Genomic DNA, 27,843 nt, shown 5'->3' with positions numbered 1-27,843 from the left:
AGGTATTTTACCTTTGGTAACTTTTTCCGCTGCCCCTCCCTGCTCCCCCTGGCGACGCCCTTCAAAATGTAGGTATTTTCAGAAAAAAATGGCCTTAACCTCTTTATCTCGGTATCTACGGGGAGGGGGGCAAATAACACAAGTGGTACAAAATAATGCATTTATTCGATTTGGTTTAACATCAACACAACCACGGCTTTGTCCGACACGCTATGTACACACACAGACACAGACACACACACGCGCGGGCGCATCCTTAAGGCGACAAAACTACAACTACATACTTCTTAAAAAATACAGTTGCAAACAGGGTTCATGACAGATAGATGGCATGAGTATCACGAGCATGAGGTCCCTGTAACGTTTCAGTCTTGCGATTGTCTCATAAAACTGTATTAATATATTTAACATGTTATATGTTATTAATGTGCTTAGGAGATAGTCCATAAAGTAATGGGCTTGTAACTACGACAAAATGTACGCTCGATGAATTTTAATCACAAAAAACATGGAGAAACTTGTGGTTTTAAACAGTTGTCCAGGGGACGTAACCATGGCAACAACGTACAAGAAAAAGTTGATCGACCAATCAATATTCATCACAAACGTGACACAAATGTCAGGTGCAGGTACCACCTGATAAATATGTGGTCTACCACCCTAACGTTGATAATCGTTTGCATGTCATAAAACAATAATGCCAATAGACGTGTCTGTCAACTTGAAAGTACGACTTTAGCGACATATTCATTTGATAGGAAATTGTTTTAAAGTTGATAGACCACTTATTTGGCTGATGGTACCTCTAGAATTATACCAACGCCATCTAGCCTACCACAGAAGCCCCTCTATATCCCGTCCTGTGATATCGAGTAGGTAAGTACTAATACTCGTGGTTCACAAAGCATTCTGTTAACGCTAGTACGCAGAATGCAGAGTATAGTTGTGCGCCCCGGATCCCCCCGCGCCCGCAGTCACACACACAGGTACACTAACACCGACGCTCACTATGTACATCCAAATATCATCGCTTACGGCTATTTGAAACAAAACTGAATATTATGTCCGTTTGTAATAAATAAGTACTAATTCAGGTATCAACTTAAGCTAGGTCAGTTCGGGTCACACTGCCGCGAGCCGCGATGCCGGCGCGACGCGCGGCTCGCAGTGACGGCGGTACCGTGCAAATGAGCACGGAATTTTCTTCGTAACTGCCTTTTTTTCGACGTTAAATAACAACAAAAATGAAAAGACGTGTGTAGTTTCATTGTCGTCGACTCTATGTGTAGCACATAAGATGCTGCATCTATCGATTTGAATACGAAATGTATTAAAAATGTCCGGTACAGTTATGTTTTTACAGTCGAGGGCATAACTGCCGATACAGCCACAGCGTCAAATATACGACCTTGTGGTTGGTAGCATAAGGGTGTTTAGATATTTTGACATCTAAGGTTTTGGCATACATTTACGCCGTCGACTGTAGCTCCACGACGCGGCAGCAGTATGAACCTAAACAGTTAAACATGGTAAAAACTTTACACTTCCTGGTCATACATCATTTTTACTCAAGAATTAATTACATTAAAAAAAGAAAATTAACTAAAAAATAATATTCTTACATTCGATGTTCAGATTGGTCTAAGCTTAGGGTACAAACTAAATTAAAAATTCAACTAGTACATGAGGGTTGTGCGGTACTGACGCGACGTCGCGGGACCCTCGGGGCGCGGGAGCGGCCGGGAGGCGGCCGCACCGCCCACGACCGAATCAGTCTTAATAAACAATGATTTCGTTATTACTTCTACGAGTAATGTATTGCGAAGGTTACAACTCAGCAGATTTAACTTGGGTTATTGTTATAGAAACCCAAACCATCCGGTCGTCGTCACGCCAAAACAAATTTGAATATCTCTTTCTCTATTGTACTCGTACACCCCTAGTGTAGGTATTGTTATTATCAAAATGATGCGGCGCCGAGTACAAAGCCAGCATCCTTTTGAATACACAGACGGACAGGTTAAAATAATAATTAGCTTAGATTAATCGTTTTACACATATCAGTATCACAATGGTTGGACGCCAGTTGTTCCGGTCGCCGCCCGCCGCCGCGCGGAGGGCTGCCATGACGAATGGAAACATTAAAATAACCTGATAAAAATCTTGACATCACCCAAACAGTCCTAACATACGGCAGCCGCGCGCTCGACGCGACACGTGTCACACGCCACACGGGCCACGATTCCCAAAGCATATTAATCTAATAAATAATATTAGTGTTTTGTCTCATAAATTGTACGTAGCCCAGCGCTGGTCTCTTTTTCTGGGTTTTTTTCTCTGCATCCATGTTTCAGTTTGTATTTTCGTTGGATTTCAGTAACAAATTTGGAATTTAAATAAAAATACAAAAATACCCCAAAAACCAATCATAAATTGTATGACAAAATGAGACAAAACATTAGTATTAGACTAATGTGCTTCAAGAACCTGTGTCCTGGACAGGCTCGCGCAGGCCCGGCGCAGCCCGTGCGCCCGTGCTTGATTCACGACAGTTTTGTCACTTTACACTAATATTTATCCATACAATGTAAATAACCAACTTTAAATGAAGATGAAGCCTGCGTTTCCACTAAAGATGTGCGAGGATGTGTCCTTCATGAACTAATAGAAACGCTTCATGGAGCTGTCCCCGCTCCGCTCGTCTGTTTCCACCAGAGCGGTGCTGAGCGAGGACAGGTAAATGACGCGTTCCTATTGGTTCAAGAAGAACACACTCCTCGCACATCTCTGGCTGAAACGTAGTCTAAACCTCGCAAACACTGTTTCAGCGGAGGTACAGTCGAGTTCAAAAACTTGTGAGCAAACATTTGATCAAAAATAATGGCCTAGAAGCGTGTTCAGATATTTTTGATCACAAGTTTATGAACTCAACCATATAAGGTGTAGTCAATGAGTGTTTGTTGTCAAGTGAAATACCGCTAGATGGCGTTAGTATCGTGAAGTCCGTTCCACGTTAGTCTCCGCGACGGGCTCATTCAGCCGATCATAAACGTGACGCAAATGTCAAAGCTGCGACACTACCGCCAACTAGCCTGTCGACACTCTCATTATAACGTAACTTAAGATATAAATCACAATACTTCATATGTAATCACATATCACAATGTGATAATTTAAAACACTTCTGTGTTATTATAAAGGTCAATATTTCCCGGAAATTCATTGAAATATTTCATGTCTGCGTCTCAAACTATCATCACTGTCATCACAGCGGCCCCTCTGGCGGCCTGCAGCCAAACACCAATTAATATTATTAAATGATAACCTAAAGTAAAGTTAATCTTATCACGATAGAACCTAGTCTCCTGTCCGTACATCACAATGCCCACGCGTGGGCTAAATCATCCCGTTAGTGTGCCAGAGGTCATTGCCCCACGAGCAACAAGTTCAGTGACGTCGCGCCGCGTGAGGACTGACCTCGTAAAGGTGGCGCGCGGTCCATCGACGCACCAGTGCTGTTATTTTACTTGCAGTCTCAAACTGGGCTTAGACATCAGGCTCCTATCTCACCAACGTGGCGTATGTGGTGAAACAACTGCTATTTGATGATAACTATGTTGTGAAACAAAAACTATTTTTTCTAGTCGACATTTTGCTTTCATTGTAGCATGGTGCGGGTGACACTTGTGCAAGTTTCGTTTTACTCAAAAAAAGTTGCTGCGGTCTAAATATATGGAAGTATATTTCAGTTGTAGCCTGAACATGACTGACGTAAAATATTTGAACATAAAGAACTATGTTAAACAAAACAAATTTAAGCTATCAGATTTTTATAATCATTTAATTAAATTGTCTCAGGATGACTTCGTCTACAGTTCCATTTCGTCACCTTCTTAAATCGTCCACAGTGCCATGTCGTCAACCTACAATTCCTGCATCGTCACCTTCCCAACTCGTCCACTTTGTGATATCGTCCGTATCCCATTTTGTCTACATTCCTATTTCGATCACAGTGTCAACTCGTCCACTTTCTTTTATAGACCACAGTACTACAGATAGTTCAACTCAGTTGTGCGCGCGCGCGCGGCCCTATGTGTGCGTGCGCTTGTAAATATACAACTTTCACGTGACGCGGCAGTCGTCGTCCGAGCAAGACGTGTTCTTATGTTGGGTAAAGACACATAGGGCCGCGCGCACAACTGAGTTGAACTATCTGTACTTGGTCAGCAGTGCCAACTCGTCCACGTCTAGCAAACGTTGTCTCACAGATATGGTCAATTAAAGCGTTTAAATAGCAAAATATCCCGAAAACAATTTGCAAGAAAAGCCTCTTTTCAATAATAATGTATAGAGCATTTATATTAGTCTGGATAATGAACAATGCAATAATGTTGGCAGTTGGCACTGTGGTCTAAATTGGAATGTTGATGTCGTGTTAGCACTGTAGGCGAAATAAGACTGTTGACGAGTTGGTACTGTGGCCCACGTAAGAAAGCGGACAAGATAGGAAAGTGACGATGTAGGAATGTTGGCGAATCAGAACAGTAGACTACATGAGAATGAGGACGATTTAAGAAGGTGACAAAATGGGACTGTGGACGAACTCGTCCTGAGCCATTAAATTCAAAGCACAATTAAGTGAAGAAACGTAACACCAGAGACTCGTTCAGTGATGGGACCTAATGGATCTTGAGTTTGATAAGAATATTCTTGCAAACTCCGTTTAGCCTTACTTACTCGTAAGTGGCAAATAATATTCCAACCTAGAATTTCACTAACATTCTCATCAAAACTAGCGTTATAATCGGATAAATGATGACATTAATTATGATTAAGAGTTTAAATTATTAGTTTTAGCGACTCATCGACACGTTGAATCTCTAGTCTTGTGATATCGACAGCTGTCACCCGCACCACGCTCCAATGAGAGTACTGTAGTTAGATTTGTCGGTAAATCTTGACATGAGATCAAAGCCGAGCGGTTTGCTTTACAATTGTTTGTTTCGTGATTAACATGTGCGTATTTTCAAAATGGCTTTCTATGAAAGCAGCAGTCGCAGCTGAAACAGGGCCCCGGCCGATGCTGGTCCGTTGTTCTTGTTCCCGTATAGATGTCGGCGGGTGTTGTTGTTGTTGTTGTTGTGATCAGTCCCTGAGCAGGCCGCGCGCCTTGGCGGTCAGCTTGCGCACGCGCCCGCGCGACGAGATGGACACGCCGCCCGGCGGGGGCGAGCCTGCACACACACACACACACACACACACACGTTACACACACCAGACCAGGGGTGCCTAACTTGATCAGACCCAAGATCTACTTGAGATTGATTTTTGGAGTCTTTTTGTATTATTTATTTCAACTCCAAATGTTATCCCGTAAAACCCATATCGAAAATACAAACTGAAATATGGATGCACAGAAAAACCAAAAAAATCTTCTTTTTTCTTTTTCGTCTTATTTTTCTGGTTTTTCTGTGCATCCATATTTCAGTTTGTATTTTCGATATGGGTTTTACGGGAGGACCGTAAAAGTAACAAAAATTTAGAGTTGAAATAAATAATACAAAAAGACTCCAAAAATCAATCTTAATTTGATTGCTTGGTAGCGACATCTCTGGTCCGGGTGAGCGGTTAGTTCCGATGGGGTGCTGAAAGTTTCTCGATGAGGGCTACAGCATAGATGTCGCTAGTGTCGCTGCTTAAGTGACTAAATAGGAAACAAACAAGCTGAGATATGTCGTGCATAGGAAATTCGTGTCTAGTGGTGGTGTAGCGGTATAGCACGTTGCACAAAATACCGAGGACCTGGGTTCGATTCCCAGCGCTGGTCTTCTTATTTTTCTGGTTTTCCTGTGCATCCATATTTCAGTTTGTATTTTCCAAGATCTACTGTTTACTGACGAAACCCTGTGCGTACATTTATGTAAATCGGATAACAAACAAAGCAGCAATTAAGTACAGTAAACGTGAGCAATTTAATTTTAACAATTTTTTTTTTACTTTTGTGTTATGGAACCCTGAAAATGCGAAGTGTGGTGACACGAGTAGGTGAGGCGAGTCCAGCCGGAGCGAGAGCGAGAGAGGAGAGTCAGTAGTCGTTACCGTGATGGCGCGCGTCGCCGTGTCCGTTGACGTAGTCGTGATCCGTGTGCAGGTGCCCGGCGTGTCCCGCGTGCCCCGCGTGCCCGGCGTGCCCGGCGTGCCCGGAGCCGTGCCCCGCGTGCCCCGCGAGCTGCAGCGGCGCCGCGCTCTGTCAACACAATCACTAGTAAAGCCGCGCGCACATACTAACATTACCCAATGCCGTCCTCGAATGATCTGCGGCTGCTCGGATAATTGATAGAGAGAAACTTTAATCCTCATACAATGATATTACATAATAAACAGGGAGGAGATATGTTACTGCCCCGAGGTGAAGATTCATAAATGACCCGATTGTCTCATGCCCCAGTCAGTTTACCTCAAACAAGCCGCGGCGCGTGCCAGCCGTGACAGTCAAATCGACAGTTAAACAATCAATGTAAAATCGGTCTTCGTCTGTACCGCCCCCCCCCGTACCTCATGTCTCGTCCCGTGGGGCGGCGGCCGCGTGGTGCGGCGCGCGCTTGCTGATGGCGGCGGCGCTGTCCTCGTCTGTACCGCCCCCCCCCGTACCTCATGTCTCGTCCCGTGGGGCGGGCGGCGCGCGTGGTGCGGCGCGCGCTTGCTGATGGCGGCGGCGCTGTCCTCGTCTGTACCGCCCCCCCCCGTACCTCATGTCTCGTCCCGTGGGGCGGGCGGCGCGTGTGGTGCGGCGCGCGCTTGCTGATGGCGGCGGCGCTGTCCTCGTCTGTACCGCCCCCCCGCCCCCCCCGTACCTCATGTCTCGTCCCGTGGGGCGGGCGGCGCGCGTGGTGCGGCGCGCGCTTGCTGATGGCGGCGGCGCTGTCCTCGTCTGTACCGCCCCCCCCCGTACCTCATGTCTCGTCCCGTGGGGCGGGCGGCGCGCGTGGTGCGGCGCGCGCTTGCTGATGGCGGCGGCGCTGTCCTCGTCTGTACCGCCCCCCCCCCCGTACCTCATGTCTCGTCCCGTGGGGCGGGCGGCGCGCGTGGTGCGGCGCGCGCTTGCTGATGGCGGCGGCGCTGTCCTCGTCTGTACCGCCCCCCCCCCCCGTACCTCATGTCTCGTCCCGTGGGGCGGGCGGCGCGCGTGGTGCGGCGCGCGCTTGCTGATGGCGGCGGCGCTGTCCTCGTCTGTACCGCCCCCCCCCCCCGTACCTCATGTCTCGTCCCGTGGGGCGGGCGGCGCGCGTGGTGCGGCGCGCGCTTGCTGATGGCGGCGGCGCTGTCCTCGTCTGTACCGCCCCCCCCCCCCCCGTACCTCATGTCTCGTCCCGTGGGGCGGGCGGCGCGCGTGGTGCGGCGCGCGCTTGCTGATGGCGGCGGCGCTGTCCTCGTCTGTACCGCCCCCCCCCCCCCGTACCTCATGTCTCGTCCCGTGGGCGGGCGGCGCGCGTGGTGCGGCGCGCGCTTGCTGATGGCGGCGGCGCTGTCCTCGTCTGTACCGCCCCCCCCCCCCCGTACCTCATGTCTCGTCCCGTGGGCGGGCGGCGCGCGTGGTGCGGCGCGCGCTTGCTGATGGCGGCGGCGCTGTCCTCGTCTGTACCGCCCCCCCCCCCGTACCTCATGTCTCGTCCCGTGGGGCGGGCGGCGCGCGTGGTGCGGCGCGCGCTTGCTGATGGCGGCGGCGCTGTCCTCGTCTGTACCGCCCCCCCCGTACCTCATGTCTCGTCCCGTGGGGCGGGCGGCGCGCGTGGTGCGGCGCGCGCTTGCTGATGGCGGCGGCGCTGTCCTCGTCTGTACCGCCCCCCCCCCCCGTACCTCATGTCTCGTCCCGTGGGGCGGGCGGCGCGCGTGGTGCGGCGCGCGCTTGCTGATGGCGGCGGCGCTGTCCTCGTCGCTGTCCTCGTTGTAGACGCGAGGCCGACGCACACGCAGCTACACACACAATGTACCACCATTACTGGGGTTGTTACTACGAAAGTCAAAGTTCGTATCGTACCGTCACTCTCACTCTCGCAGGTATATAATATACGCGACAGCGGGACGACAAGATACGAAGTTCAAATTTTGCACTTTGTAGTATAGAGTCTGACGTTTGCGACCAGGATAATCAGCGATTGCTAAATTTTATTTTTTATTTACACAATTGCCTAGATGGATGCCAAATTTCAACTTTGTAGGTCAACTAGAAGTGTTAAAAGTTGTGATGAATGAGTAAGTCAGTCAGTCAGTCCGTCTGTGGTATAAAATAGTGCTACCCCTTTATAGTTATTATTGGGGTGTGGTTAAAAACAAAAGGGAACTACCAGACTATTGTCCCAAGAAAGTGGTCATGAAGGTTCACTGATTCCCAACCGACGATCACAACCACTCCGCCAAGAGTGAGAGAGAGTTCTCATTAAAACTAAGAGTCGGTCAGTAAAAGGCGACCTTACAAGACTTAAGAACTTGCAACTGTGCGAGTCAAATATAAGGTTAACCAAAAGTGGGGCGAAATAGATAGTGTAGTGTCGCCTTGTTGGGTTGGCTTCCTGTTGGTCGTGGTACAGCCGTGGTGGTGGTGTAGTGGTGTAGGGTGTACTGACCCGCTTGTGCCTGGCGGGCGCGGGCGCGGGCGGCGGCTGGCTGGGCCCGGGCTCGGCGCGCGCGCCGCTGCCTTGCCGCTCCCTGCACACACGCAACATTACACCTATTATATTTGCGCATTTCTATCTACCGTTGTACCCTGGGTTTATCTCTCCGATTTCAACAAAATTTGGGAGGTAGTCAGTCCAAGCGGGTGACCTTGTGGAGAACCCGTTTGCCGGCTACCTGGCTTCAAAGCCAGTCGTAAGAACCGGACGACGCCGGACAGCATCCGCTCGGGTGTCGCCGCGGCCCGCTGCAACTACCTATCGCCTGCACATTGCACGAGCGGGGCCCTAAAGACTCGCCAGCGTGCGACTGCACCACATCGTGGAGGAGTGCCCCGACCGACGTTTTGCTGGCGGCTTCAGCCCGCTTAACAGATGCTCTGGGGAGGCTATAGACTGGCTATAGTAGATTATTGTCGTGGCCTGGAAGCAGGCAATTGCTGGCTGAGTATGAGTATTAAACGTTCGTATTCGTTTAACTAATACGAAGCCAGCAATTGCTATTCCAGTCGAGACTAATATAAAGCTTTGCTCAAAAATGGTGAATAATTCTGTAATAGAATAAACTTTTTCTCAAAATCCCTACTAATCCCTACTAATATTATAAATGCGAAAGTAACTGTCTGTCTGTCTGTCTGTCTGTCTGTCTGTTACCCTTTCACGTCGAAACCACTGAACCGATTTTGATGAAATTTGGTATATAGGTAGTTTGAACCCCAAGGATCAACATAAGATACCTTTTATTCCGGTAGAGGGCGCCACCGCGCGATAACCTAGATCCGCGCAGACGTAGTCGCGGGCATAAGCTAGTATATTATAAAATTTAATTTTAGTCCAATATATTTCTTATGCTTTCCTGCCTTTTTTCATTAAAAATAAACTGCAGGTGTATTTTTCCACCGAAAACACCACAAGCTATTTCAGACCCAATAGAAAAAGTCCGGAGTTACAACAAAATATCTGATACCGGCCATAATACTTGGCTGTATACGACTTGTGCCAACATTTCCATGGCCTTTTTAACTTTTTAAAAAAATGTGACTGATTGCAGGCGCGCTAATTCATTATTGTCGATATTGTATTGTTTTTAATTTTTCGCTGACCATAAACTATGCACTTCACCTTCTGATATGTGACTTCTGGACATTTGTGAGAAAAATAATTTAGATTTAGTTTTATAAGAAACGCAGGTCTTGTATCTCTGAAAGGCCGTACGATAACCCCCCCCCCCCCTCCCCCTGACGGTGTACGCACCTGTACCGCTGCAGCGGCTCGTCGTCGCTGTTGGAGCGCGGCCGGTACGAGCGGTCCGACTCGTAGCGGCGCGCCGCCTCCAGCTCCGGGGAGCGCCCCGAGCACCCCGACTGCGACGACGACGACGACGACAGTGACCACTCGGCCGTGAACCTCTCGCGCGTCCTGCACACACACACACACACACAGACGCATATAAAGATAAAGCCTACAAGATGCCATAGCCATAGAATCATAATAACATAATAAAACCAGCAGTGACCTCTTGTGCTTGTGTCGGGGGCGGCGGGGGGCGGCGGGCGCACGCTCTCGTCCGACGAGCGCCGGCGCCGCTTCCTCCGGTGCCGCTGCGACACACAAACGAACAATACATTGCAGCACTCCCGCACTTACTAAAGGCAATCCATTTAGTCGCTAAGCCACTGTAGGACCTTGGCATCGTGACATTTGAATCAAGGTGCGACCAAACCACTGCTTAAAAAACGGTGACGGCACGGAGTCGCAGTGACGCACCGTATGCGCACAGTTTTTATCGCATGCTCTCCACACCGCTGCTTAAAATACGGAATCGCAGTGACGTGCCGTAAACGTCAGGACTTTATTAGTCAGAATTACTGAGGATAGCAAAAGGATTAATAAGATTAGCAAGGATTAGTGGCTATTAGATAAGAGAGCAAGGATTAGTGAAAAACAGGAAAAAAATTATGTGGATTAGCAGGGAATACTGGAGATAGCAAGGATTAGTAATATTAGCAAGGATTAGTGAACAACCAAGGATTAGTAAAGATTAGTGAATAGTAGAAAGGACAGCAGGGATTAGTGAGGTTAGCATGGATCAGTCGGGATAGAAACATTATAATAAACGTATATGTGATGATATATCTTGATGATGAACGTGATGTGGCAGCACAGCGATAAGCGTTAAGCTACGTCAGCATTCCTATTCCCGCGACACCGGGAACGGCGCACACGAGGCCAGTCGCATTAGCACCTTCCATAGAAACACGTCGCGTGTGTTCCGTGTGCGCCCCGCCTGGTTTTACCTAAAATAGATCTAACCTAGAAATATATTATTCAGTGTTGCACGTTGTGTGTTCAGCTCCTAATAACTGGTGTATAAAACTCTGCTCATTACACCTAGTGAACCTCAAACTTTATTTCACTTCTATCCCCTCGGCCATACCTGTTATAGCATGTCAAATACTTGCTAAAGAATGAATGTTATTGCAATGCGATATGCGTGGGTGACCTGTCGTTTTGCCGAGTTTCATTACGCAGATTTTCGTTTCGCAGACAACTGTTGGCAGATTTTTCTTTTGACCGAGCAACGTTTGGTATAATTTCATGACGCCTATTATTCGTTTCGCCGAGTAGTCGGTAGGAAGAATAGCGATAAGCAGATTTACGTTTAGTTGATTGTTTGTTTCGTAATTGTTTCAGTTAACCGAACAACTGTTCGTCGAGACACGATAAGCAGAGTTATCACATGGCATTCATATTGTTAAGTAGATTTAATGTTCAGTCGATTTTTGTTTCGAAATCTGCGTAGATAAAATCGGCCAAACGACAGGTAGAATTTTACTGAGTTGATTATATAAATATACTAGCTTTTATCAAAATGAAGTTAGGTGCGACGACGAGCGTTAGCGAGGAGGAGTGTTAGGTAGAATTGCGACCAACAACACACGAGCCGAGCGAGCGAAGCGAGCGTGCCGCGGTAGCGGCCGGCGAAGTGCCAGAACCGAACTGCTAGCATCACGACTTGGTTTGTTAAAACTCCAATGTAAAATAAATACAAATGATGGTCAAAAAACGTTTATTACTTGCGTTATACGTTTGAAACTTGTGAGGGTACATAAAAAAATCATAAAGAATGCGCGGTCAGCACGGCGTGTAAAAATGCTAATAAGGCCATAGTGTAATCCACACATATTCACGGTATTGAATGCCAGTCCCCATGCGAAACGAAAAGATGCGAAAAGTTGATATGCGCACTGAATAATAGTTCAACCGTTACAAAAGCGAAAGGTTGTTCGACCAAATGTGCAAAATGTGTAGTGATTAATAGGCTAAACGAATTTCTGTAAATAGTTGTTCGGCTTACTGACTCATATGCCAAGTAAAAGTCTGCTAAAAGTTGAGTTACGAAACGTTAGTCTGCGAAACAATACATCTGCGTACAAATTCATCGGCGTACCGTTACTCGGCGAAACGTTGTCTGCCAATCAATAATCTGCCTAAAAATAGTCGGCGAATCATTAGGTAACCGATATGCGTGCGGTGCGGAGGTAGGTACCTGCGCGCGCGGGTGGTGCGGGGCGGGGCCGGGGGCGGGGCCGGGGGCGGGCGGGGAGCGCGCCGCCCGCTCCGGCGACGAGCCCGACGACGAGTGCAGCCCGTTCGCCGGCTGGTACAGCTCTGCGGAACACGACACCACCATACACTCGTACGACCCACCGCTGGCCACAGGCCACCTCTCACAACGAAACACGCCCCCGTCTAAACCTTTGTTCAAAACATACGCCGCGAGGGGCTCTTACGCGTTTTTTTATACTGCCAGCGCTTTCGGAGGTTTAGGGGCTGTTTCACCACCCATTGATTAATTAGATTTGACGGATAAATGTGATGCCGTCTAGTCTCCGTCTATTCGAAAAAAAAACAAACAGGGACGGCATCACATTTATCCGTCAATTATTAATCAATGGATGGTGAAACAGGGAGTTACTGTCGTTGAGTACAAATGGGAATTCGACAACTCGAAATCATATGTCCAAGCAGGAATCCTGAATATCAAGATTGGTTTTTGGAATCTTTTTGAACTTTTTATTTCAATTCAAAATTTTTGTTACTTTTACGGTCATCCCGTAAAACCCATATAGAAAATACAAACTGAAATAAAGATGCATCGAAAAACAGGATGACCGTAAAAGTAACAAAAAATTAAGAATTGAAATAAAAAAATACAAAAAGATTCCAAAAAACCAATCTTAATTTGATTGCTTAGTAGCGACATCTCTTGTCCGGGTGAGCGGTTAGTTCCGATGGAGTGCCGAAAGTTTCTCGATGAGGGCTACAGCATAGATGTCGCTAGTGTCGCTGCTTAAGTGACTAAATAAGAAAAACAAACAAGCTGAGATATGTGGTGCATAGGAGAAATTCGTGTCTGTATCACTGTCCAATGGTGGTGTAGTGGTATAGCACGTGGCACAGAATGCCGAGGACCTGGGTTCGATTCCCAGCGCTGGTCTTATTTTTCTGGTTTTTCTATGCATCTATATTTCAGTTTGTATTTTCGATATCCTGAATATCGTCAAAAAATAGAAACTATTTATTTACGTACTCACAAAAAAAAACAATTTGTATAGAAATTTTGAAAATATAATGTTTCAGCATAATTAAACTTTGACAAAAATCATTTTGGACCGTAAGAATTTCGATCGAATTCAAAATAGTCGATTCACATGAACGATTTATTTCTTTACTTCAACTGTCTTGCTATCACGGTTCATGAGATACAGCCTGGTGACAGACGAACAGCGAAGTCTTAATTCAAATTCAAATTCTTTATTTCGGACAAACAGAGTATCCATAGTGTTAGTAATTAAGCAAAAACAAAACAAGTGTTAGTATTTAAGGACATATGTATTTATTATAATTATTATACTAGGTACCTACCTATGTTACAAACTGCGCCACACTTTTTAACCGACTTCAAAAAAGGAGGAGGTTATCAATTCGGTTGTATGTTTTTTTTTTTTTTTTATTGTTTGTTACCTCAGAACTCCGTCATTTACGAACCGATTAGAAATTTTTTTTTGAGTTCGTCTAGGAATGCTTTCAATTAGGTCCATAAGCAGCAAATTAGGATCTGATGATCGGATCTTAAGGAAATCGAGGGAACTCTTCAAATATTGTAGGGACACCTATAGTAATTTGGATATATTTAGCAGTAACTCGTGCATTTGCTCTTGCAAATCATAATTTGGTGAATTGGAACTGATGATGAAGACCAGATTTGACCAACGGAACTACTACTATCAATAACAAGTATTTCACGGATTAAATTTAAATTATCATGATTAATATACTTACCTAGATAAGCGACTAAGAAGAAGCTTTAAGTTAATGATTCTTTCGAACTGATCTGATGCTGAAGCCAGAAGGTAGGCAATGGAACTCTGTTATAAAACAACGTAACTAAGTCGTGTTTGGGCTTAATGGAAGTGTTGTGAGATGCTCTTTGGCTACGAATCACTAAAAAGTGAGAAATAAAGAAAATTTTTAACAAAAAAGTAAAACCGACTCCAAAAAAATAAAAAATAACAAAAAATGGAACCGACTACAAAACCCTTGAAAATATTTTTCTAGGTAAGTAGGTACGTACTAGCTCGAAGTCGGTGACTCAGCACGACCCAGCAGGAGGGGTTGAAACCAACATAGTATGTAGGTGAGGTAGACGACTATTGTGAATTGTCCCACTCCTGCTGGCTCGTGCTGAGGCACCGACTTCGAGCTAGTACGTACCTACTTACCTAGAAAAATATTTTCAAGGGTTTTGTAGTCGGTTCCATTTTTGTTATTTTTTTATTTTTTGGAGTCGGTTTTACTTTTTGTTAAAAATTTTCTTTATTATCTGCTCAGTCCAATATTTTAAGATCGGACAATTAATAATAGGGTTTCCGTTTTTACCCTTTGGGTACTGAACCCTAAAAAACTAACAAAACCCTCAAAAACTTTTGTGTGTGTGTGTGTGTTCGGTTGGACTCACCGGGGGGGTATGCGGGTCCGGGCTGCGGGGAGGGGGGCGGCAGGCCGTTGCCGCGCGTGCTCTTCTTGCCGACGCCCTTGCCTGCAACACACGCCACTTCATAATACATATGTATGTGTTACGTATTATTGGGCAAAAGGGCTGTTCCCTTTTTTCAAAGTCAAAGTCAAAATATCTTTATTCAATTTATGCTTTAACAAGCACTTATGAATGTCAAAAAAAAATCTACCACCGGTTCGGCAAAACCTCTGGTGTGACGGACTGACTGACTGACGGACTGACCCTTGCGGTGTCCCCTGAGCGGCGCGTCGCTGTCCGAGGAGTGGGGGCCGCGCGCGCGCCGCAGCCGCGCCGCAGCCAGCGCCGCCAGCGGCTCCGACATCGAGCTGGAGCCCGAGCGCGCGCGCCCCCACTCCGCCTCCGCCTCCGCCTCCGCCTCCGCCTCCGCCGCACTCTCTGCTCAGACCACAACGATATTACTCTCATGCAACAACAAATACTGAAAATATAATTAAAGTAGTAATTAACGGAAGTCTCAATACGATAAACGTATTATTTTTAATTGAGTTGGAAAAGCTGATTTGCGACTGTAATTTTTTATAATGCATTTACAAAAAAGTACAAATTAAAACTATCTTATGGACTGAAGTTATTTACGGCGCCTTGACTCGAACGTTGCTGAAAGAAAACTGGCGAGTTGCGTGAAAGTGACGAGAAATACAAAAGTCAATAAAACGGTTCAGGCGGCTCGTCCGTCATACAGTAAGGTTGTTGTACCTGAGGGGTCCCTGCGGCGGGTGCGGGGCGGCCGGGGGGCGGGGGCGCGGGGGGCCGGCACGTGCGCGGCCCACAGCTCCGCGAACAGCGCCGACAGCCGGACCGTCATCGAGTAGATCTGCAACGTCAACACGACCTTATTATTACTTGTGCTAGCTGAACACCTACCTTCATATAAAATTACAAGTTTCTAGGACAACCGAAAGTATGAATTCGTATCGAACACATTTTTAAATTTATTTTTAGTTCTTGTCCTCTATTCGCTCTGCACAAAATTTTCTTCTTACCGTTCCTCCTTCTTCCTCCAAATTCTATCATAACTCCTTTACTATGACTGCCATTCGTCTTTGGAATTCTCTTCCTTTGGCGTTAAGCCAAGCGAAATCCCTTCCCATGTTTAAAGACCTCCTAAAGGCTCACTATCTGTCACTTACTTAATCCCCAGTTTTTGATCCTTCTCTATTCTTTTTGTTTTTTGTTTGTATTGTTTCTTTAATTTCCTTTTTAAATTCCTTTTCTCACATGCGGCCTTTTAATATTTTGTATTAAATATATACTCGTATGTAGTTTGATTTGATGTATTTGTTTATTTATTTAATTGATATTATATTTTTATATTGTTTTTAATATTTATTTTCTATTAATTCTACGTTTCTCCTGTCTGTTATCTCTGCCACCTACATTAGTCTGTTCATATTTATTAATTTCTCAGAAGTTGGTTGTCTGGAAGAGATCGCTTTTTAGCGATAAGACCGCCTATATTGTCTACCTGAATTTTTCTATTTTTGTAATGTCTCTGTACTGCTTTTGGTGATCAATAAATAATATTTGTATTGTATTGTTAAATAAACCTACAGCATTCAATCAAAACTACCGTGAGACACAGACATACGTATATTATGTTATTATACATGTATTAAATTAAAACAAAATACACGTAACGAAATAGAACCTAATCAGACATATTAATTTCACACGCAACAAAATTGAATAACTGCAAACAAAACAAATTGAAGGACATAGAGCCAGTAGCAGTACAGACAGATGGACTGCAACGTAACCGCAACTTCCGACTGCCCATACATTTTTCGTTGCAGTTCGATTGCAGTCGGCACAACTACACTGACTGCAATTGAAATGTATGGGCAGTCGACAGTCGGCAGTAACGTTGCAGTTGGAATACAGTGCGTCTGTATTGGCCCTTACCTTACATAACTACATCAAGTCAATTGAGATTATTAAACTAATGGGTTTTAGAAAAAATGATACATGTAAATATTTAAAAAACAAGCAACAGAAACCATTAGCACATGCTGTTACCTGGCTCATGTCCTGGAGAGGGTGAGCGATGCAACACACAAACACACACACATGTAACACACGTGCACTTCCATACGCACTAGAAGAATGCTTCAATATTTCAGACACATGCAATGAACTAAATGGAATCACAAATATCATCAGTTCATACATAATCTCCACGTTTATTTATAGTGCACTTAAATCATATTAGAGTTAAGCAACTGTGAGCTTAGATGAGTCCCTTGCGGTACTCCCAAATATGAATAAATCATTATAGAGTTTTTAAAGTTAATAACACCAAAAACAATACAGGGAATACAACGAAGTTATGATTAACAAAATATACAATAAACAAACAATGATTTACTAAAATAAATCGTTACACTTTGTGAATTAAACAGCCTTGAAAGCTTGAAGGACAAAAGATGTGGAAGACAACGGGCTAAATTGGAAGGGATACTTATTCAGTAGCTCCAGCTTGAGGCAGGTGGATATAGCTGTCGTGTTTGAGGTGTGTGTGTGTGTGTGTGTGTGCGTGTGTGCGTGTGTGCGTGTGTGCGTGTGTGTGTGTGTGTGTGTGTGTGTGTGTGTGTGTGTGTGTACTGACCCGACTGCGCTTGTTGGTGTTGTAGGCGCGACTGTTGCGGAAGACCTGCGCGATGTCGCGGCGCGCCTGGTCCGCGCGCGCGTAGCGGCCCGCCGCCAGCCGGCGCGCCACCGCGCCCAGGTCCATCGGCCGACGCACCACCGACAGGTAGTCTGCGCGCGACCACAATCAGCATCACCATATCGCCCGTACACGTACGCCACTGTTGGCCACTGGCCTCCCTCATACCGCGGTTTCATTCCCCTCATGGGCCACCAATTAATCAAATGAGCCTCAGTGAACTCAAGATTCTTGAAATAATGCTTTACTTTATAAATTACTAATATATTTAACAGAATATGTGCTAATCGTGCGAAGGTTATTGAAGATGTGTTTTAAAAACACGGTAGGCGCAAAAACTCACGGCACAAGAAACCTCCTATTAAAGTTCACGAGCAATGTTTCCACATAGTGTGTCATTTCGGACGAGCACTTAGAAGGCTCTTGCATGAGCCTGAATACGTACATAATAGAAGTTTTGACAAAAAAAACAGACTCCATTGAACTTGCTTAGAAGTCCATATGTATATGTATGTATTATTCAAAAATTTAAGGAGCGGCCACAACGGTGCTAAAAAAAACAGTGACGGCACGGAATCGCAATAACGCGTCGTATGCGTATCGTTTTTATCGTATGCACTCCACACCGCTGCTTAAAAAACGATGACAGTACGGAATCGCAGTGACATGCCGTAAGCGTCACTGCGATTCCGCGCCGTCTCCGTATTTTGAGCAGCGGTATGGCCACTCCTTTAATGGAACCTTTTTTAGTAGGATATATCCCCGTCAAACAAAAAAAAGGAATATATTCAAATGTATATGACGAGCACAGATATTTCCGACAGTCAACTATTAGTATTTTTTTTGGCGACCGCTGTCCACCACCTGGCCCCTGTACCACAAAACCTAAAAGTTTGCGGTACAGACGCCAAGTGGGCCGACTGGCAGTAGGGTCGCAGCTAGCAGCACTGACCGGGCGCCTGGTCCAGCTGCACCGGCTCGCGGAAGGGCTCCGCGTCGGCCGACGCCATCAGCTCCCGCAGCACGCGGCCCACGCCGGCGCGCCACGCGCCCGCCGCGCCCCGACCGCCGCCCCGCCCCCGCCCCCCCGCCGCCTGTACACATCACACAATACACATCATTACTTCGTCCTAGATTGATTACCTTACGGGACTGTTTCACCATCCCTTGATTAAATTTAATTGGCGGATAAATGTGATGCCGTCTCCGTCTATTCGAACAAAACAAAACGGCATCACATTTGTCCGTCAAATAAATTTAATCAATAGATGGTGAAACAGTCCCGTAAGGTAATCAATCTAGGACGAAGTAATGATGTGTATTAAAAATGTAATAAGAAACGATGTCATCGATTTTAGAGACAAGGAAATTGCATTCATAGATTTGCCAGAAAATAAGGACTTGTTAAAAAATAAAAAAAATACTGACAGTACTTGCATTGTCGGCTACTGATTCTCGACATTTCCGTACCAAAGGACTATGCATCAAAATCGACCAAAAACCAACAGAGCTGAGAGTTATGTCATGAAAAAAGTCTGCTTCTCTACTTTATTTCATTTTATGGACACGAAGTTCAATTCCATTGCAAAACAGAGATATTTATATTTTAGTCACAGTAAATACTTATCTATGACAAATCGTATTTTTTTATCTGGGCAGTCTTATAATTGTTTTATAAATCCTGGGGGGGTCGTTAAGACAGATTTACTGGGCTACAAAGATTTGTAAAATATAAATAAGTTTGTAGCCGATTATATTAAACATATTTATTTCTTTAATAATGTTCTCCACGATTTCGTACAAGCTATTATAGGGTCATTTTGCGGCTATTCTCGAAATTAAACACTGTTTTTCATATATATTTACTCCGACTAAAATATGGATATCTCAGTTTTGCAATAGAATTGAACTTTGTGCCCATAGAACGAAATAAAGTACATGTAAAGACCTATTTAATGACATAACTGTCAGCTCTGTTGGCTTTTGGTCCACCCCATACAAAGTTGCCCATGGCCCTTTCAAGACGATGCCAATTGTTGAAGAATTCGGTCTTGCGGAAACGATTTTGGCCGAAGCAACAAAACACATAGATCGCAATACACTGCCGTGCAGCGTCAGCAGAGCTGTGGCACTCACCGTGGCGCGCGGCGCGGGCTCGTCCTCCTCGGAGCGGTAGGCAGCCGCTAGCTCGTGGTACTTCGCCACTACATCCACTTCGCGCCAGTGGCTGCGACAGACAACATTATTGAGGGGAGGGAGGGTCTGATAACGAGATCTCTCTCCAGCCAGTTTGAAAAGAGGAACGAACTTCAATGAAGAGAACGGGGGTTTCTTGTCAGGCGAAATATCGCTAGATGGCGTTAGTATCGTGTGTTCCGTTTAAGAATAAGAATGGTTTATTGGCTGATAAAAATAGATACACATACAGAAACACTGAAATATACACATCCATGCCTATTCCTACCAGCCAAAATGGCCGCCACTCAGCTATGTGTCGCGAAAAGATCTGAAGATGACGTTGAAGCGCTCGGCGTTGCTCGCCAGCACTGTTAATGGTGCTGGTGTGGGGGGGGGGGGGGGCCCGTCACCTGATGATGTACAGCAGCAGGTCTGTCACGAGGCGCGCCTGCCGCACGATGGGCGCGCGCGGCTCGTTGAAGCGCTCGGCGTTGCTCGCCAGCACTGTTAATGGTGCTGGTGTGGGGGGGGGGGGGGCGTCACCTGATGATGTACAGCAGCAGGTCTGTCACGAGGCGCGCCTGCCGCACGATGGACGCGCGCGCTCGTTGAAGCGCTCGGCGTTGCTCGCCAGCACTGTTAATGGTGCTGGTGTGGGGGGGGGGGGGCGTCACCTGATGATGTACAGCAGCAGGTCTGTCACGAGGCGCGCCTGCCGCACGATGGGCGCGCGCGGCTCGTTGAAGCGCTCGGCGTTGCTCGCCAGCACTGTTAATGGTGCTGGTGTTGGGGGGGGGGGGCGTCACCTGATGATGTACAGCAGCAGGTCTGTCACGAGGCGCGCCTGCCGCACGATGGGCGCGCGCGGTCGGTTTGAATGCGCTCGGCGTTGCTCGCCAGCACTGTTAATGGTGCTGGTGTGGGGGGGGGGGGCGTCACCTGATGATGTACAGCAGCAGGTCTGTCACGAGGCGCGCCTGCCGCACGATGGGCGCGCGCGGTCGTTGAAGCGCTCGGCGTTGCTCGCCAGCACTGTTAATGGTGCTGGTGTGGGGGGGGGGCGTACCTGATGATGTACAGCAGCAGGTCTGTCACGAGGCGCGCCTGCCGCACGATGGGCGCGCGCGGCTCGTTGAAGCGCTCGGCGTTGCTCGCCAGCACTGTTATGGTGCTGTGTGTGGGGGGGGGGCGTCCACCTGATGATGTACAGCAGCAGGTCTGTCACGAGCGCGCCTGCCGCACGATGGGCGCGAGCGCGGCTCGTTGAAGCGCTCGGCGTTGCTCGCCAGCACTGTTAATGGTGCTGGTGGGGGGGGGGGGCGTCACCTGATGATGTACAAGCAGCAGGTCTGTCAAGCGAGGCGCGCCTGCGCACGATGGGCGCGCGCGGCTCGTTGAAGCGCTCGGCGTTGCTCGCCAGCACTGTTAATGGTGCTGGTGGGGGGGGGGGGGGTCGGGCGTCACCTGATGATGTACAGCAGCAGGTCTGTCACGAGGCGCGCCTGCCGCACGATGGGCGCGCGCGGCTCGTTGAAGCGCTCGGCGTTGCTCGCCAGCACTGTTAATGGTGCTGGTGTGGGGGGGGGGGGGTCACCTGATGATGTACAGCAGCAGGTCTGTCACGAGGCGCGCCTGCCGCACGATGGGCGCGCGCGGCTCGTTGAAAGCGCTCGGCGTTGCTCGCCAGCACTGTTAATGGTGCTGGTGTGGGGGGGGGGGGGGGCGTCACCTGATGATGTACAGCAGCAGGTCTGTCACGAGGCGCGCCTGCCGCACGATGGGCGCGGCGCGGCTCGTTGAAGCGCTCGGCGTTGCTCGCCAGCACTGTTAATGGTGCTGGTGTGGGGGGGGGGGGCGTCACCTGATGATGTACAGCAGCAGGTCTGTCACGAGGCGCGCCTGCCGCACGATGGGCGCGCGCGGCTCGTTGAAGCGCTCGGCGTTGCTCGCCAGCACTGTTAATGGTGCTGGTGTGGGGGGGGGGGCGTCACCTGATGATGTACAGCAGCAGGTCTGTCACGAGGCGCGCCTGCCGCACGATGGGCGCGCGCGGCTCGTTGAAGCGCTCGGCGTTGCTCGCCAGCACTGTTAATGGTGCTGGTGTGGGGGGGGGGGCGTCACCTGATGATGTACAGCAGCAGGTCTGTCACGAGGCGCGCCTGCCGCACGATGGGCGCGCGCGGCTCGTTGAAGCGCTCGGCGTTGCTCGCCAGGTAGCGCGCGTCGAACTGCGCCGCCGCCGCGCGCCGGTAGAACTGTGGCCACACTCTCAGTTATAGCAGGTATGTATAGGCACGTGGACGGCTGTGTGTGTGTGTGTGTGTGTCGCTCACCAGGTGGTCGCAGCGCGCGCGGATGGTGCTGAGGTCTATGGGGTAGGGCACCACGAGCGCGTACGTGGGGTACAGCTGCAGGTCCACCGGCGCCACGAACGGCTCCGCCGCCGACAGGGACATCACCTGCCGAGGGGGACGGACTCGTTTGGCCATCGTTTGTATCTGTGACTTCACTATCAGCATCATCATCAACTCTATTATCACCATCAACTCACGGTGTCTTAACATTAATCCTACTAACACTACGCTCACTCGCGTAAAGTCGCTTTCTTCAGCATTACATTTAATTTGTACCGCAGCTTGATATGTTACGTCGCCATCACCATCATCATCATAGTCGTCGTTATCATAAACATTACCACAACCGTCATCATCATTATCACCACAACTGTCATCATCATCACTACTAACGTCATGATCATCATCACGTACCTGGTTGAGGTGGTGCGCGATGGCGCGGCAGGCGGCGGCGCGGTCCCCTCTCGGCGGCCACTCGTGCGGCTCGGCCTTGTACAGCACGGCCTCCAGCTCGTGCGGCAACACCGGCACCGCGCCGCCCAGCGCCGACGGGTTCCTGCACACACACACACACACACACACACACAACTTATAACTATCACTCTAAAGAACCAATATCTTCCTCCTCTCTTGTTTTCTATGATATATTCTTGTTTTGTTCATAATATAGCTAAAGAGAGAGAAAACGCTAACTCGTACAGCATTACACTGTACAGCATTAAGAGGCACCGGCACTGACCTCTCGGGGTCGGGCGGCTCGAGGTCCCAGGGCGAGAGGCGCTCCACCTCCCCGTTGTCCCAGCGCACCTTCAGCGAGAGGAAGCGCGCCGCCGCGCCGCCGCCCAGCGCGCCGCGCCCTCCGCGTCCGAGGGCGGCGCGCCCCCGCGCCCCCCGCGCCCCCCGGCCCCGCGCTGCATTCCAGCACCACGCCCGTCCACCACGAGTCGTCGATCATGCACCGGAAACTACAACACAAACCATCGTCATCATCCCAGCCTGTGTTCGTCCGCTGCTGGCACGAGGGCTTGGGCCGTAGTGCCCACGCGGTAGTCCTGGATTTGTCAATAGGCCGTATAGGCCGCGGCCTAGGGGCGGCAAATTTCAGAAGACCAGAAAATTATTATTTTAGAAAGGTACATGGGGCGGGGGAAATAAAATAGCCTACACTCATACAAAATATAAATCCAGCACTGCCAACTGCCACGCGGGCCCAGGGCGGATTGAGAGCAACACAATGAATATTTCTCCAAAAATTGTTCCGTCATTGGTCAAGCAATAATTAACACTAAGGACGAGATTATAAAACATCCAAAATTTCTTGACGTCAGGAAAAATTGTAATTTTGTAACTCCATCGTAACTTTCTGTTGGATCCAAAAACAAAAATTATCTGACTTTTTATCACTACAAGGTTTTTAAAATATTTAAACACAATATCACTTATTATTTGTGTTGGTTGAGAATTAAATAGCGTCAGGAAATATATATTTTTTTAAATTGGGCACTGACCGGTCGCCGCTGGCCCAGCCGCGCGCGCAGGCCGCGTTGTACTGCTGGCGCAGCACGAGGAAGTCGATCACGTCGGGCATGTCGTGGTACACCACCACTATACCCGCGCCCGCGCCGCTCGTCCCCCCCGGCCGCGCGCGCGGCAGCGAGCACGCCAGCCGCACGCACGCCACGCGCGGCGGCTTGATCGCGTACTTTATGCCCACCACTTTCACCAGCTCGCATTCCTGCAACCACGCATCATAGCAATGAGCAATGAGCAATGAGGGCTATCGCGTATGAGCTCGCCGCTAGACTAGAGGCGCGGCGTGGCGTCTAGCGAAGTGAACTAGGGTTTATTTATAATTACAACATTTTTGTGAATATTTTGCAATACCTGTTTTCACGCCCGTAATAACAAACTCACAATACAGCAGTAGCAGCACGTCATCCTAAAGTTCAAATTAAATTAAATGGACGACGATCCACGACGCTGTTTTTACATTGCTGCAGCGTCAGTGACGTGACACGACCGATTATCCAAACCAATCAATAAATAAATTGAAACTTAAAATAGGACATGAATAAAGCTTTCGACTGTGTATCGCAGACTTTAAATAAACTGTTCCCTTACAGCATCCGAGAGGATCCACTCATTCGTTAAATTCTCAACAGAAAACAATTTATAAACAACGAATCAATGGTCGGACACTAAAAAAATTGTGACCTAGAAGTTGTTGAAAAGCGAGTACCACAAGGGCGTATACCGGGCCCCATTTTATTGCTAGCTCACATTAACACCTTATAAAAGACGCACCATATTTATCTATCACATAAAACTTATCAATGAATATGAGGGAGCACTCACGTAGACCTGGTGCGTCTCCCAGGGGCGGTCGCGCGCCGTGACCGGGTACAGGTCCTTCTCCGCCACCGCCTCCAAGTACCGCTGGTGGCCCTGCAACACGCAACACGCACGTCACCGGCACGTTACCACAGACAATCAAACCTCATTGACAATCATCATCATCATCGACTCATTGACAATCGCGCACAACTGACGAGAAGAGTCGCGAGGGGAGCTACGAGCAGTGCGTGAATGAGCGCCTAGCGAAAAAAAATCGAAAAAAAAAATCGTTTGTCAAATCATTTGGGAAAAATGTTTTCGGCAAAGTCAAGATCCCCCCTCCGACGTTCTTACATGGTTGGGAACTGAAAGAGTCGCTCACCAGCCGGAAGTAGAGGCACTCGTCCCCCATCTGCGGGTGGTAGGGCGCCTTGCGCGGGGACACGGCCGTCAGCCACTCGCCCGGCCGGTACAGCTCGGGCAGCTCGCCCCCCGCCGCCCCCCGCCCGCCCCCCCCGCACCCGCCGCCGCGCGCTTCGGCGCAGACGTGCTCGGACTGTATCTGGGGACCGACAACGTACATACTGGCGATTAGGAAAGGCCATACATGAATAGCAATCAGAATGCTTCATTTAAGTTTTTTTTAAGCCAAATAGATTTCCGGGAGCGCCGGCGCCGGACGGAATGGGGAATGGATGAACATTTATTTATTCATTTATTTATTTATTTTAGAAACGCTTGAAACTTTTTTCATCGATAGGAATAACCTTCCTAATTAACAGAAAAAAATAACAGATTTTTAAGTTGCACCAATTAATTTTAAGAAATGAAAGAGTTTTCTTTACCACCAAATTACGATAGTTCGGTTGGTTACGGGTTGTTCCTTAGGCCAGAACAAAAAATTAAAAATGTGTCTTTGACTGGTTTGTTTTGACAGGTGACACTCTTTACCGATCCGGATAATACCAACATGGAAATACCGACCCTCTTTTTCTCTCAAGCAAGAAGCTCATGTCAGTTTCTATGGGCGTGTACCATCAACCAAATATGTGGTCTACCACCCTAAAGCTGATAATCGTTTGCATGTCATAAAACAATAATGCCAATAGAAACTGACATGAGCTTCTATGGGTGTGTACGTGAAAAACAGGATCGGTATTTCCATGTCGGTATCATCCGGGCCGGTAAAGAGTGTCATCTGTTAAAACGAACGAGTCAAAGACACATAAATTCTTTTTTAAAGTTTTCTTGTTCTGGGCTATGGACTATGGAACAACCCGTAACCGACCGGAGTATCGTAATTTGTCAGTAAAGAAAACCCAAAATTAGAAAGGTTAATTCCTATCGATAAAAAAAGTTACAAGCGTTCATGGTCATCCATTCCCCATTGCTATACGCGCCAGGTGTCCAACGAATAAGCGGTCTAGACCAGGACACAGACCTCTCTCTCTCTCTCTCTCTGTACGTACCTCCTGGCGGCGACGGGGCGGCGGCGCGCGCGCGCGGGGGGCGCCAGCGCGGCTCCGTTCTCCCAGTCTAGACCAGGACACAGACCTCTCTCTCTCTCTCTCTCTCTCTCTCTCTCTGTACGTACCTCCTGGCGGCGACGGGGCGGCGGCGCGCGCGCGCGGGGGGCGCCAGCGCGGCTCCGTTCTCCCAGTCCGAGTACTGCGACGACGACGAGCTAAAGGGAACACACTATCAGCAGGGAAACAACTAGCTACCAACAGCCCCCCCCCCCCCTCCGCCATATTACTGCCATTCTCTGCCACCAGAGTGCAGTACTATGTAGCACAAACGTAAACAGCTTTTGGAGTAAGTATCTTAAATGTCCGTAGGATGCCTTAATATCATTTTTTTGGAAATAGAGCTCTATCGTTGCTATCGGTGTAAATATCGGGTGTCCCAAAAAGGACGCAAGATTTAAATTTGCCGCCATTTTTGTATTTTAGTGCTGGCAGCCCTAAAAAAAACTATTTGACAGCTGAATGTTTAGGGTTTGTAAAAATGGCGGGTTTTACGAAAGATCAACGCGTTTTTATTATTGAACAATACTTCAAAACAAGTTTGGCCTGTAGGTAGGTACGGTTCGAAAATTCCGTGCAAAATATTGTTAAGCAACATGGTAATAGAAAATTGTGACAAAAGAGTGCGTGTGCGCCGGCAAAGCCTAGGAGGACATTTGCCTGACGTATTATTCCACAAATAACCTTATTTTATGTATTTCAAGATTTTATATACAAATATATTATAACGAAAAAAAAATGTGTTTTTCATCAATTTCAAATCTTGCGTCCTTTTTGGGACACCCTTTACGTTACTTTGTTACTAATAGATATTATTGTCATGATTTCTATAGGTACTAATACTCTGCGCAGAGCTTTGCGTAATATTCCCTACTTCATTAACATAACTACTAAGAGATATTTTACATGTCTCAAACGTTATATCGGCTTAAGCCGATTATAAAAAAGCTTTTGAGTCGTCGACGTCTTTATCGCTCTTATTGCGTGGTACCTATAGCTTATTTTCGAACGGCTTAAGCCGATTACGCGACCAGTCGTGTAAGGAAATCTTGAAACTAGCTAATATTAATCTTATAATCATATGAAAGTATTGGAATTGAAAGAAGCTACTCACTTATCACTCTTGCTGCCGGAATGTGAACTGAAAAAAAAATTGAATAGATCACATACGTTGCTCAATATACGGAGACGGTACGGAATCGCAGTGACGTGCCGTAAGCAAGCGTCACGATGTCATCGCACACCCCCCCCCCCCACACACTACTGCTCAAAGTACGCTGACGGTACGGAATCGCAGTGATCTGCCGTAAACGTCAGGCAGGATTTTACCGTATGCTTTTCACGCAAAGTCGTGACGTTTACGGCACGTCACTGAAGAAGAATATTGTGTCGGTATAAGTGAAAGTTTCCGTTTCCCACCTGGAGTCGCTGAGGTCCATGGTGGTGCGGCTGGAGCGCGAGTGCGAGTGCGAGTGCGAGTGCGAGCGGGAGCGACTGCGGCTGGTGCGCGAGTGCGAGCGGGAGGGCGAGCGCGAGGGCGAGCGCGACAGGCGCACGGACTCGTCCGAGGTGTCGCTGGGCGAGCTGTCGGCCGCGGGCGCCGGCGGCTCCTCCACCGCGCGCCGCACCTGCACGTAACATACATATTGTTATTTCTTTATTCAACAATGAGGGCTATCGTTTTTTGTCTCACTAGATGGCGCACTGTTGCGTGAGGTTTTTAAGTATGGCTTTCAAAGTCTGTTATTACGGGCGTGAAAACAAAGTTTTGATTAAAGTCATATTTAATACACCTTAAAACCGTACCATAAAAATATCGAGCATGCCACAGTGTTGTTTATTCCCCGTTTTGTTCGGAAAAAAAGGGAGGACAAAGGTTTCCGAAAGACAAAACTGTCTCAAAACACAGACATTCATTGCCCCGGAACGCATATTTGCCATAATTAATTTCAGATATTGCAAAATATTCACAAAATTATTCTAATTATAAATAAACCCGCGTAGCTCACCC

The 27,843-nt window shown here is 47.8% G+C and overlaps 1 protein-coding gene across 1 annotated transcript in view; it reads right to left on the bottom strand.

Annotated features, from left to right (window-relative positions):
• Positions 1 to 404: 404 nt before the first annotated feature.
• BRWD3 (bromodomain and WD repeat-containing protein) overlaps positions 405 to 27,843 on the bottom strand; it is a 43,129-nt gene continuing 15,690 nt past the window's right edge. The window contains 25 exon segments of the mRNA XM_074108297.1: positions 405 to 5,234; positions 6,100 to 6,247; positions 6,652 to 6,723; positions 7,255 to 7,974; positions 8,625 to 8,706; positions 9,927 to 10,091; positions 10,189 to 10,340; positions 12,223 to 12,344; positions 14,695 to 14,775; positions 14,977 to 15,150; positions 15,472 to 15,589; positions 17,381 to 17,532; positions 18,393 to 18,534; positions 19,577 to 19,667; positions 21,740 to 21,873; positions 21,952 to 22,077; positions 22,387 to 22,528; positions 22,712 to 22,851; positions 22,853 to 22,937; positions 23,481 to 23,707; positions 24,328 to 24,417; positions 24,689 to 24,868; positions 25,861 to 25,990; positions 26,947 to 26,973; positions 27,252 to 27,460. Of these exon segments, the coding sequence (XP_073964398.1) occupies positions 5,146 to 5,234; positions 6,100 to 6,247; positions 6,652 to 6,723; positions 7,255 to 7,974; positions 8,625 to 8,706; positions 9,927 to 10,091; positions 10,189 to 10,340; positions 12,223 to 12,344; positions 14,695 to 14,775; positions 14,977 to 15,150; positions 15,472 to 15,589; positions 17,381 to 17,532; positions 18,393 to 18,534; positions 19,577 to 19,667; positions 21,740 to 21,873; positions 21,952 to 22,077; positions 22,387 to 22,528; positions 22,712 to 22,851; positions 22,853 to 22,937; positions 23,481 to 23,707; positions 24,328 to 24,417; positions 24,689 to 24,868; positions 25,861 to 25,990; positions 26,947 to 26,973; positions 27,252 to 27,460 (3,798 nt within the window). The 3' untranslated portion in view covers positions 405 to 5,145.

This window comes from Choristoneura fumiferana, chromosome 26, assembly GCF_025370935.1.
Source record: "Choristoneura fumiferana chromosome 26, NRCan_CFum_1, whole genome shotgun sequence".
NCBI lineage: Eukaryota > Metazoa > Arthropoda > Insecta > Lepidoptera > Tortricidae > Choristoneura > Choristoneura fumiferana.
Note: the sequence above shows the minus strand (reverse complement) of the source record. Positions and strands in the feature narration are given on the sequence as shown.